Source organism: Spea bombifrons, chromosome 5 (assembly GCF_027358695.1).
Source record: "Spea bombifrons isolate aSpeBom1 chromosome 5, aSpeBom1.2.pri, whole genome shotgun sequence".
Lineage (NCBI taxonomy): Eukaryota > Metazoa > Chordata > Amphibia > Anura > Pelobatidae > Spea > Spea bombifrons.
In genome coordinates this window covers 76479365-76491211 of record NC_071091.1, presented here as the reverse complement: position 1 = coordinate 76491211, position 11847 = coordinate 76479365, and the positions used below count along the sequence as shown (strand labels likewise).

Genomic DNA, 11847 nt, shown 5'->3' with positions numbered 1-11847 from the left:
GCATAGTAAAAAAAAAAAAAATACTTTTTCTAAAAAATAGTTTTTCTAGTACTTTTCCAAAGCTGGCTTAAATAAATTCCAAAGAATATTTGAGTAACTAATATAAACAGGATTTTGCACGTCAGTTGTATATGTAACCTGAACAAATAGGAGGAAATGAAATACTATGAGTTTAAGTATACAATGTAAGTACTTATGCCCAGATGTAGCTTGTTGACCAGCATCACATGCACACATGTCAAGTTCTCGCTAAACATATGAGAAGCTGCTTTATAGTGGGCTAGGCATCTAACATATCCAACAAAAAAATAACAAAATGGATCATAAAAGCTACTCATTTTTTTTCCAAATGTAAATAAGATTATTGTTCTTCTGGCGTTCTGTAAATAAAATGTAAAGTGATGTAATACATGGCATCCGCGATGATTGAGAAGACCTGATTAAGTTATACCAGTCCCCGTGCTAGTTATCACAGTTGTGCTTTGCTATTGTATTACAGCACTGTGATGTACCTGAAGGAGTGATAAGAGTTTACGCTCCATTGCACTCAAAGGTTTCCATGGCGATCCAGCTGAACAGTCGGACGAAAGCCAAAGACATCTTGGCAAGGTTTCAGTGCGAAAACAGGTGTGAAGAGGACCACATTTTTACATTTCCTTCAAAATGACAGGTTTAATAACAGTAGTCATTTCAATTATTTTGGATAACCTACAGAGTGACCTTTATTATGTGTAATATAAATCTGGTATCACAGTGTTCGGTGTATGTCTTTTTCAATTTCGATTTAAAAAAAAAGATAAGTTCTACTAGATATGTTACTTTGATACGCTCTGTGTTAATTTAGCATCATTTCGCCAGAGTGTGTTTCTTCCGTGTGCCTAGAAACTATTTGTGCGAGTTTCCTTCTTGTCCTGTAACTTGAGAAATAATTATGTTAAATTTGTTTTATATTAGATTAACATACAATTTGATGGCAGATGAGAGAGGTATTCCAGCAGCTTGATAAAAAAAGGTGTTAATCATCTGCCCATTTTTGTCCACATTATTATAACGTTTTATAATTTGTCTTCTTCTTTGTAGTAACGGAACACCAGACAGTGACAGAATAAACAACCAAAGTTTATATGAAATAGGAGGAAATATAGGTAAGCATGGTAAACCAAATGGTTCCATAGAACTTACATCATGTGTACTGGCATGGGATAAATATGAGAGAATATCAGCAAATTAGATTTTATAAAGTCAACTGACTGATTGCTAGTACTCTACTGGTCGATAGTTCATATTGGACCAGCACTAGTGTCAGCACTATTTAGGTACTGAATTATTTTATTGATTTTTCTTGGCAATTGCTTATAAAACTTAAACAATGAGGTCCTTTTTTGGAAGTTTTAAGAAAATATTATTTATCTCCCTTTATACAGGTTCATTAAAAACTAGTAAATGCCTAATAGCTCAACTATCATTGTTTTTCTATTTAGATTCCATAAATAGTATAAAAGACCTCATACTAGAATTACTTAGTGACTAATATACCGGTATGTATATATATATATATATATATATATATATATATATATTATATATGTATTTTTTGGGTGGAGATGGTTCACCAGTGTCTTATAGCAATGGTTTATGTTTCACTAATGACCTTTGACTATGTTTATTTTAGGAGAGCATTGCCTGGATCCAGATACCTATATGTTGGATGTGTACAATGTGAACCCTCGCGCAGAATGGATTTTAAAGCCAAAAAACAGCTGAAAATGTGAAGGTGATTTGAAGGACATGCTTTACAAATGCAGTAGACTGCGCCAATGGAATGCAGAAGACTCTGAGCAATAGGAACAATAATGATGGAGACTCGGCTCAAGACTTTGAAAAGAAATAGAGGTACTAAACCACAAGGAGAATGAAACCGTAACCCTTTCAGGAAAAGAGCAGACCATGGAAAAATGTTTCTAGGGAATATATACTAAAAATATATAGTGAAATGACACATCAACAAAAACCTACCTACATAAGGGACAGACGGTCAAGATATCCATGAGGTCATCAGTCTGATCACATAAAAGTATTATTTTTGACGTACAGATTTGGCTTGTGTATCTGTTAAAATGCACTCCTGGACAAACTAGGACCCCATAATCCTTTGATAGTAACAATATTTCTTTTCTAGTAACATTTTTATTATTAACGTTAAATGTTTTATGTGATATAAGTGCCTCACTTATGTATTTCACAGCCTGATGGTATCTCAATTTTGTACATTCTTATGTATAAACCACTATGTACAGTTATGTTTATATCATTTTGTACAGGCACCGATGTTTCAATTTGTATTGTAATGTATCATAATATTGTGCATGTATGTGTGTATGTGTAACCAGTCTTACATTATTTCAGTATTGTAGCGAGAGGTTAACCCGTATCACTAGTTCTTACGGCAGAATGTTCTAAGCATCTCAAATAATTTATTGAAAAAACAACCTTAACTTAAAAAAAGGACATTTCTGGTATATTGCTAGTTATATACTACATTAGATGCATATAGATGCAAACCTATTATACCAAACTAACGCAATCCAAGTTAACATTCCACCAGCCCATCTGGCTTTTTACAGATGAACCTAATGGCTTCTCCAGGTTACTAAAGAAAAGCAAATATTTGTGTCTATGTTTGCGACAAAAGATTCATATTATCAAAATATATTGTCCGATCACACATTTTTAGCTCAACCACGACCCTGGCCACGTATCAGTGTTTGCTATGCTTCTCCTTGTTAAAAGCTGCGTCAGTGTTAGTAGCCATGATTAAAACCCACCAAAACATGAAATAGAATAAAGTCAACATACTTGGCATAAAAGAACAATCCGTGAATAAATTACTCTTTTGTTTCTGTCGATTTGTGTTGCAATTTGTACATTTTATACGGTGTGGTGGTCCTGTTTTTTTTATAATGATATTCTGGCTATTCAGCGTGGTTATCATCTATAAATGTGTTATCTGGGGGTGTTTGAAAGAAAACTGTTACGTCCCAGAAACTGCCACGCAAACTATATATTTAGATCTTCTATAACATAAGCTGGTTGGGACCTAATGAGTATCCGTATATCTATGATGATGGTATATTTTCTCTTTCGGTGAAATAGAATTTGAGCCCCTATTTAAAAAAATGTGTTAGACCATATATACAGCCTATACTATCCCTTTAAAACATTGGATATCATGCACATTTCACTACGATAGAAGGAATTCACTTTATGAAAGAAGAGTATATGTCGCTGTCCTTGAATGACATGAAGCAGGAAAAATGACCTGGGTATCTTCCTAAAATAAGTGTCTCTGTTTATTTCTATTTTGGGATGTAGACATTCTTAAAGGTTCCAACAACTTAGCTCAAAACAGCTGATGTTCCATTTGTTAAAGGATTATGTTCCTTTAGAGATGAGACCGAGGCAACGATTCTTAAAGAACTTTCCAACGATGTCTGGAATGCGACATCATTTTTATGGCTTTCTATGAAAGTAACACCCCTGAGGTCTGGAATATTTTTATATGTTCAGGTGATTGAACATAAAATAAATGCCATAAGGTTTGTCAATACACAAGTTATTACTTCTTTCTTACCATTCACCATTTTTTTCTCCCCGCTTAACCCTTTTATTCCCTTTTCTCCCCGATCATAACCCCCTCTCTCTGGAGCCAACTGTTGACATAAGAATTAACTTGATTGATCTTTAGTTTTTTTTCACTGCCAGTGATGAATGAACTCATTGCATGTGTTAGGTATTGTGTATAATCAATGTATACAACAAAGTTAATGTTATGAAATAATATGTTAGCTATTAACAATAAACTCTGACTTTCTACGGAAACAAGGAAGGGTAGGAGTTGGTGCATTTTTATAACTTACTGTTGTCACATAATGTTTGTCTTCTGTGTTAAAATAAATTTCCAATATATGAGTTTCCATGTGGGTTATGTACTAACAATAACATTCTGCCATGTTGGTACGCGTCGCTGTGGTTTTATTGCTTCTAAGTTCTATGAAGTACCAGTACCCAGGAAACATTCTGAGCCCATAAGGGAAACAACAGTAGAGAAAATGGATTTGGATCAACAACATGAAACAAAACATGCAACAAACATTTATTTAGCCTGTGGCTTCAACGTTATCAAGTTAGTACCAAGGAAAAGTCATTTAGAAAACAGTAGTACATACTTCTGGTAAGGTTAAGTGTCCTGAAGCTACCATGTATAGTCCACGTCCATGTATAGACCACGCAGACATTCTGTTACTGAATTCCCTTTTATTAAGGCTCACATCAGACGTGTAACACAGTTGCTGCCTTAAGGACTAAAGGATTTTTTGCACTTTAGCTACCTGGTTTTCAAACATAATCCTCTCTCATTTAATTTAACTACACAAGTAGTATATCATTTGATCAGAGAAGGCTTTCAATTGTTTGGGAGTCTCATTTGGGTGAAAATGCAGTGCAGTCTCATTGATTTAGTTATTTGGTAAGCAATATAGCCATGAAAAATTAGATAGGACTTGTCAAACTTGGGGTAAGCAATATATGGCCGTATAGCCATGTAAAATGTACAGATATCCACACAAGATGGGGTTCCATTTTATTTTATGTAAGACATAGACTGGGCTGTTCCTCTAATATTCACTAATCCTCTAATGTTCTCTAATGTCTCTGTATACTAACTAAATCGATGCATCTGTTGTGACAATTTCAGTTACACAGGTTGTAAATGTGTTTGTGAGGGCTAAGGACTAAGCTCTGTACCCCTGCCAAGCCATCATCTGGTGGTCTAGATGGCAGATGGCTATTACTCTTGTTATTATATATTCTGGCATGCATGTTGTTTTACATTCATGCTTCTGCTTCAGCCACAGAAGTTGTTATGACCACCTGGTCACCACAGCCCAAGAGCCACCTTGTGGTGCTCAGCTTCGGAGCATTGCAAGGTGGTCATATTGATTTTACAGCTCCCTGGGCTGGTCAAAGGAGATCAGAGGATCTTCTCAACTGCTCCTCAGCACCCTTAGCATAAGAGAATTATTATGTAAATATAAATCAAATCAATATTCGGTGTAACCTCCCCTGCCTTCAAAACATCATCAATTCTTCCAAAAATCTTGAAGAACTAACCCCTCTTCAGGCACAGACTTCGGCAGATTCAGGCAGCCTCCGTTGCTTCTCTCTCTATATATGTAATCCAAAACAGACTTGTTGATGTCGCAATGAGGGCTCTTGGGGGGGCATGCCATCACTTCCAGGACTCCTTTCTTCTTCTTTACACTGAAGATAGTCATTCAGCATATGTCTTGGCTGTATGTTTGGGGTCATTGTTATGCTGCACAATGAATTTGGGGCCTCCCTGATGGTATTGCATGGTTGATTCATGTCTGCCTGCACTTTTCAGCATTGAGGAGACCATTAATTCTGACCAAATCACCAATTTCACTTCAGAAGTGCAGCCACAAAGCTGCAAGGAACTTCCACCATGCGTCGCTGTAGCCTACAAACACGCATACTTGTACCTCTCTCCAGTCCTTTGGTGAACAAACTGCCTCCTGCTACAGTTTTTCAGTCGCTTGGCGGCACTACTGAACATCTTCCCATTACAAAGGGAAGAAAGCATGTGTCTTTCAGCTGTAGCTCTACAAAAACCGACATATAATTCTCCATGACTACATCCGGGTTGGGACAAACACATACCAACCTTGCAAAGTCTGACCCTGATTTTTGTTGCTAATTTTCAAAATTAAACATACTGGAAATTGCCTTTATTTTAAAATGAAAGGAAAATCACCAATCGGAGGGTACTAAATTGATATATCCATGCTACCGTAAACACCAGTGTCGCCGGCCACAGGTTCTGTATCATTCAGATTACCTGAAAATTGCAACAATGCACAGTATGCACTTACAACCAAAGGTTTTATTGCTGTATAACGCCATTAAAATTGGCTCAAGGCAGTAAGAGCAAAATGCTAGTAAAATTGCATGACACTGGTTATAAATCAATTATACAGTGTGTGTATATATATATATATATATATATATATATATATAGGGGGCATGTGTGTATAAAGTGCTCCTGTAAAAAGGGCTCATGTGTCAGTATATAGTTGTAGCATTCCTCTGTATAAGGGCACATGTGCCTGTATATAGAATTATAGGAGGTATGGAGCAGAGGTAATGATCGGATATAAGGCAGCGTAGTTACTATGTGGGAGAGGTAGGCATCATTCCGATACAGAGGAGCGGGTGTTTGAATAAGGAGAGGGGTAAGGTTCCAGTACGGGGCAGGAGAGAGATAAGGATTGGTGGATTGGTAAGGGTTGCAGAGCTCAGGTATGGGGCAGAAGAGGGGGTAGTAAAGCCCCGATACAAGGCAGGGGGTGGTAATGCTCCAGTACAGTGATGGGGAAGTCTGATGCGGGGCAATGCTCTTATTCTGTGGGCTGAGGTATAGCACAGCTCGCTGTTTCTATATAGCACAGTCAGTATAATGCCCCCACACAATGGCTGGGCTAAGGCCGCTTCTCACTGGCTGTGACCCATGATATAATCTGAAAATTAGTAAATTAAACTAAAAAATAACATTGTCCAATGGGACACCATTGTTGCAGTTCTCAAAAATATGTATTAAGAATATCTATTAATATGGAATCTGCAATACTTTTTAGTGTTATAGCTGCAAAACTTGGATATTAAGTATTTATGTTTTGGAATTCATTGTAAATCGGATGCACAGTCTAAGTTAGTTATGAATAAATAGCAGATACAGCTTTGTTGTTTATGCAGAGAGGGTAATAAAAATCAAAGCTATCAGTCATTATTTTTAAAGAAGTCATGCGTATTTTATTGTAAATCATTTTGAGAAATGTTTGCATTTTAACAGCTCTTAAAACAATTAGCACTGAGCAAAAACAAAATACTGTCAGATTCTCAGCAGCAAACGTATAAAGACAAAAATATTTCAATTTACTGCTATCCTACTGGAGGTATTTGTTGTATTTTTCCTCAAAAAAAAATTAAATTGCTAAAACTTTAAGAAAAAGTTCCTGAGTTGGAAATATGAATTAAAAAGTTTTGGAGCACCATTGAGAAAATGGGGTAACAGTTAATAAAAAAGATATATTTTCACATTAGATCAAAACTGCCACCCAAGGTCCTATGGCAAGGAGACAGGCCCCAAATGCTTTACCGTGTTCTTAGAAGACCTGGGAAATTCAGGGGTTTTGTGTACTGAATAACAGATTAAATAGGCTCTGTGTCCCTGTATCACCCAATACGTGTTTATATTTCAGATGGTGTCGTTGGCAGCACTTTGTGAGCTAATATTACTTCATGCTGTTACTTAAAGAGCTGGTTCCAAACCTACTTTGAGAATAACAGCATGGAAGTATAGACCTCCTCTACTTGATAACATCTTGTTCGATGAATGTATATGTAGGAGATATGTCTCTGTCCTGTTTATTGTTCTGTTCCAGGACAGGAATGAGGAAAGACTCCGCGCATTTCAAAGGCTTTGCTGAAATCACTGGCTTCGGTCTGCGTGCCCTTCACCAGTTTCATGTTGCGTATGCATCCGTGGAATGAGGTCTGGCTGGTCAAGCAGTTTTGCTTCACATCAGCTACATACGAGGGGAAAAAAACAAAGAAAAAGAGTGTCAATGTTTGTTTTCATTCCATTCTGTGCACCTTTGGGGACAGTTGTGGGGAAGCTGACATAGTTGTCAAAGGTGTTCCTTTGACAACTATGTCAGCTTTTGTGTACATATATTTCACTGTATATTATCTGTAACAAAAAAAACTGATAAATCAGGAGGGCCATGCTCACAATTAATTTTTATAATTTTGTATTTATTTATATATTATATATAATATGTTTTCCAATTTATCAAACAAATCATAAATTAAAAGTAGGTCCTTTCGAATATGGCTTTGGCTGTGATATGGATATTCATCAATGTATCAATGTAATAGCAGATTTAATAGCTTTCTGTAAGCAGTAAAAGGGATAGAACAAGGAGCCGGATACAGTGAAGCACAGCATTCACTTTAACAAAGTGCCGGCACACAGAATTTCATGGTGAATGTTTTCCCTTAATAACTTGATATAACTTTAAAATGAGGACTGGAAGAGTTAAAACAAATGGAGCTTGCAATTATTACATTAACCTGTGATCCTGGAAGTTGTTTATACATCTTACTTACATTCCTACTATTAGTGACTCAAACTTCCTTCCCCATGGCTTTATGTTTTCACAGCGCCTCGCCTTATTTAATTAAGTAGACACAACACTGGTGACGTGATGGAGCCAACACTATTTTACATTGCATTTTAAATGTTTGGAGACATATCGTTTTATATTTAGCTTACAAACGGAGATCATTTTGAGGTATCGTACGCCTGTATATGTAAATATATGTATAAGGATGTTGGCTTTGATAACAAAGTAATAAATAAAATACATTCTAGTTGTGTCGGCTGTGGCAAAAGCGGGCTTTAAGTAATGATATACAAATACGAAAGTTTAAAGGTGTAAAAACTGAGGTCTCAATTGACCTTACCGAGAAGGTGTTAGATAAGTCTAAGATAAGCTATCCTAAATCTAAGACAAGACCACAGACACATTAGTCAATGAGTCAGGGGATACTCTAACCAGAAATAATTCTTTGAAGATTACATTAAATTGCTCTTACCCGGATAGCCTCCAACATAAATCGGATTGTTAGTGTCTGCAGAGGTTGACTGGACATGTGGGCTCTCTGCATTCACAACATTTCCATCCACCGTAAGGACAATGCGATGTTTAATTTTACTGGCCTGAAGCTTATGCCACTTGCCATCACATAAAGAGCTGGGGCTCTCTGGCTTGTAGACTGCTGTTATTCTGCCGGCACCATTATTAACATGGAACAAAACCTGTCAAAATAGAACGCAATGATTAAATCAGTTCTGGTCATATAGTTAATATTATCATTTCAAGATCATCCTTTTGATGGTACAGACCACTCTTCTCCTGATGCCTTGATGGTCTGCACTCTAGCAGAGACAAGAGGCACTGGGTCATCATAACCAGGCTCCCTTGGTCTCTGTGTAGACCTCCACTGAAGGAGGAGAAAAGAGATACTTGCCACTGAATTCACAGATCCTCCTACTCCACAATATAAATTATGTACATGAGTCTTTGGATCCCATTATAATGTCTCTGGTTTCGCTTTTGTGACACTACTCATCTGTTGCAGTTGTGTGTGCTCATGAAGTAGACAACAGGGCAGTGTGCTTAATCAGCCCATTAGAATACGTCATCACATACTTGTTGTTGTCCGCTATTCATTCAACATAGGGCTAAACGTTATGTGTATGCAGATATACCATGGGTCTCTTGTGGAACTGAGATACCGTGTCAAGACAAGGTGTGAGTCTCTGGCTGGAATTAGGACAATATGGTATAAAGCCCAACGGACTGTCACCATCAAAATGTTTACATAACCTGACAGGAAGAGCATTGTCCCCAAGACTCCTGGCTTTGTTATTGTTATTTTTAGGTGACAATATTTAGCAACATTTCCAACCCCAACATCCATGACTCTGGCAAAGAGCAGTGGCTGTAGGTGGTTTCAATAGGGCTGAAACAACTAATCGATAAAATCAATAATAATCGATTATGAAAATCGTTGGCAACGAATTTCATCATCGATTAATCAAATCGATTTTTATCTCCTTATAATAATCCGATCTCAAACAGAGATCGGATTATAACACCGGAATCCAGATCCCCCGCAACGCTGCAGGAGACCTGGATTCCCCTCACTGTCGGCCGGTCTCTCACTTCCGTCTCTCTCCCCCCTCCCATACACCCCTCTGACTCCTCCCCCTCCCATACGTCACTCTGCCTCTCTCCCAGCTCCGTTACTGACAGTAACGGAGGCTGTCTGTGCGATGCAGACCCCCACCAGCTGACAGAGAGGATGATTCTCTGTCAGCCTGTGAGTGTCTGCATCGCACAGACAGCCTCCGTTACTGCACTTCACTTACACTGTGGCTTCTATGAAGCTGCAGTGAAAGTCCTTGTCTAGTGAAGATCCGTTGCTGACAGGAGGCAGAGTGGAGTATGGGAGGGGGAGGAGGCAGAATGGAGTATGGGAGGGAGAGGAGGCAGAGTGGAGTATGGGAGGGGGAGGAGGCAGAGTGGAGTATAGGAGGGGGAGGAGCCAGAGTGGAGTATGGGAGGGGGAGGGGCCAGAGTGGTGTATGGGAGGGGGGAGGAGGCAGAGTGAAGTATGGGAGGGGGGAGGAGGCAAAGTGGTGTATGGGAGGGGGAGGAGGCAAAGTGATGTATGGGAGGGGGAGGAGGCAGAGTGGTGTATGGGAGGGGGAGGAGCCAGAGTGGTGTACAGGAGGGGGAAGAGCCAGAGTGGTGTATGGGAGGGAGAGGAGCCAGAGTGGTGTATGGGAGGGGGAGGAGCCAAAGTTGTGTATGGGTGAGTTATAGTGGTGTATGGGGGGTATTATGAATTTCAGGGCATATAGGGGATATAAGGCATATCGATATTAGCATATCAGGGGGTCATAAAACATCTGGTAAAAGGTATATCGGGGGCTCAGTTGCATATCACTGGCATATAAGGAGTATAAGGCATATCAGGGGCACAGTGGCATATCAGGGGGCACAGTGGAATCTGGCATATAAGAGGCATTTATGGGGGCAGAGTGGCAAGCTGGGGGTCTGATGTGCATAACCGGGGGCAGTTTGGTAAATAAAAAAAATTTAAACAAGGCTTTTTTTCTCATAGTTATTATTAAATATGAAAAATAGTTAACATATGAATTAATATTTACTAATAACTTTGTATTAAAACCTAGTTTGAGAAACACCGTTCTTGTAGCTTTTATTATTATGTCAGTAAAATAAGAAGGTGAATAGAGAGAGGCCATTGCAATAAAGAGATGAAAGTGTAAATTGTACGTTTTTTATTACATTATTTTAAATTTAAAAAATTGCATTTTTTTATCCGATTAATCGAAAAAAATAATCGGCCAACTAATCGATTATTAAAATAATCGTTAGTTGCAGCCCTAGGTTTCAATAAATTAATTTACTTATGCTAAAGTATGTGACAGTTCCCCCTTAAAGTATCACACTAGATGGATCTATTGGAGACACCATGGATGATGCCTTTTAGGGGCAAGGAAGAAATGGTCTGAGAAAAAAGTAAACCCATTTGTAAGATGAGGTAAACATCCTCCTCTCGGAGGGTGGATCTGTGTGCATTACACACTTGCATCCATCAGCAAAATCACAGGCAGAATGTATTTCCTACAAAGCATTAAAAAATGTAGAAATGAGCTGGAAGATGTCAAGGATGTGCTACGTCCTTGGCAGGAAACATTTGAGAATCAACAAACTCATCTCATTTGTCTATGTTTTACAAAAACTGTTTAGCGTTTAATTAAAATGAAACACATTATAGGACATTTCAAGGTTTATAACCTCAGTGTTTTCTTATGCATATTTGATTCCTAGAATTCTGTCACTATACAGTTATAATTACATTTCTGATGTCAAAAGCATACACAAAGGACAGCCAAAAGATGCTTACCTTGCCATGTATGATTTCCAGGCCAATGGCATCAACTTTTGCGCTGCTAATTCCAAGAAGAACACCGTTCATCTGTGTAGTGCGGAACTCGAGAGACACGTTTACGTCTGAGCGGACTTTGTACCCCTCTTTAACTACAAACCAAAGATTTATAACGTGTATATTAATTATATACTTGTAGGTTCCTCAGCAAGCAATACTTTTATT

The 11847-nt window shown here is 38.1% G+C and overlaps 2 protein-coding genes across 2 annotated transcripts in view; one reads left to right on the top strand and one right to left on the bottom strand.

Annotated features, from left to right (window-relative positions):
• Positions 1-430: 430 nt before the first annotated feature.
• Positions 431-1888, top strand: LOC128497986 (rho GTPase-activating protein 28-like). The gene is made up of 3 exons (XM_053468248.1): positions 431-627; positions 1081-1145; positions 1673-1888. The coding sequence occupies exons 1-3, from the start codon at positions 560-562 to the stop codon at positions 1762-1764; spliced, it is 225 nt and encodes a 74-aa protein (XP_053324223.1). The 5' UTR covers positions 431-559; the 3' UTR covers positions 1765-1888.
• Positions 1889-7503: 5615 nt separating this feature from the next.
• Positions 7504-11847, bottom strand: part of LOC128497701 (laminin subunit alpha-1-like) — a 49340-nt gene continuing 44996 nt past the window's right edge. The window contains 3 exon segments of the mRNA XM_053467861.1: positions 7504-7664; positions 8737-8959; positions 11641-11774. Of these exon segments, the coding sequence (XP_053323836.1) occupies positions 7504-7664; positions 8737-8959; positions 11641-11774 (518 nt within the window).

Excerpts from the sequence above, each read along its gene's own strand:
- LOC128497986 (XM_053468248.1), top strand. The coding sequence starts at position 560 with ATGGCGATCCAGCTGAACAGTCGGACGAAAGCCAAAGACATCTTGGCA. Across the intron at positions 628-1,080 it reads AGGTTTCAGTGCGAAAACAG|TAACGGAACACCAGACAGTG; the intron begins GTGTGAAGAGGA and ends TCTTCTTTGTAG. Across the intron at positions 1,146-1,672 it reads TGAAATAGGAGGAAATATAG|GAGAGCATTGCCTGGATCCA; the intron begins GTAAGCATGGTA and ends TGTTTATTTTAG.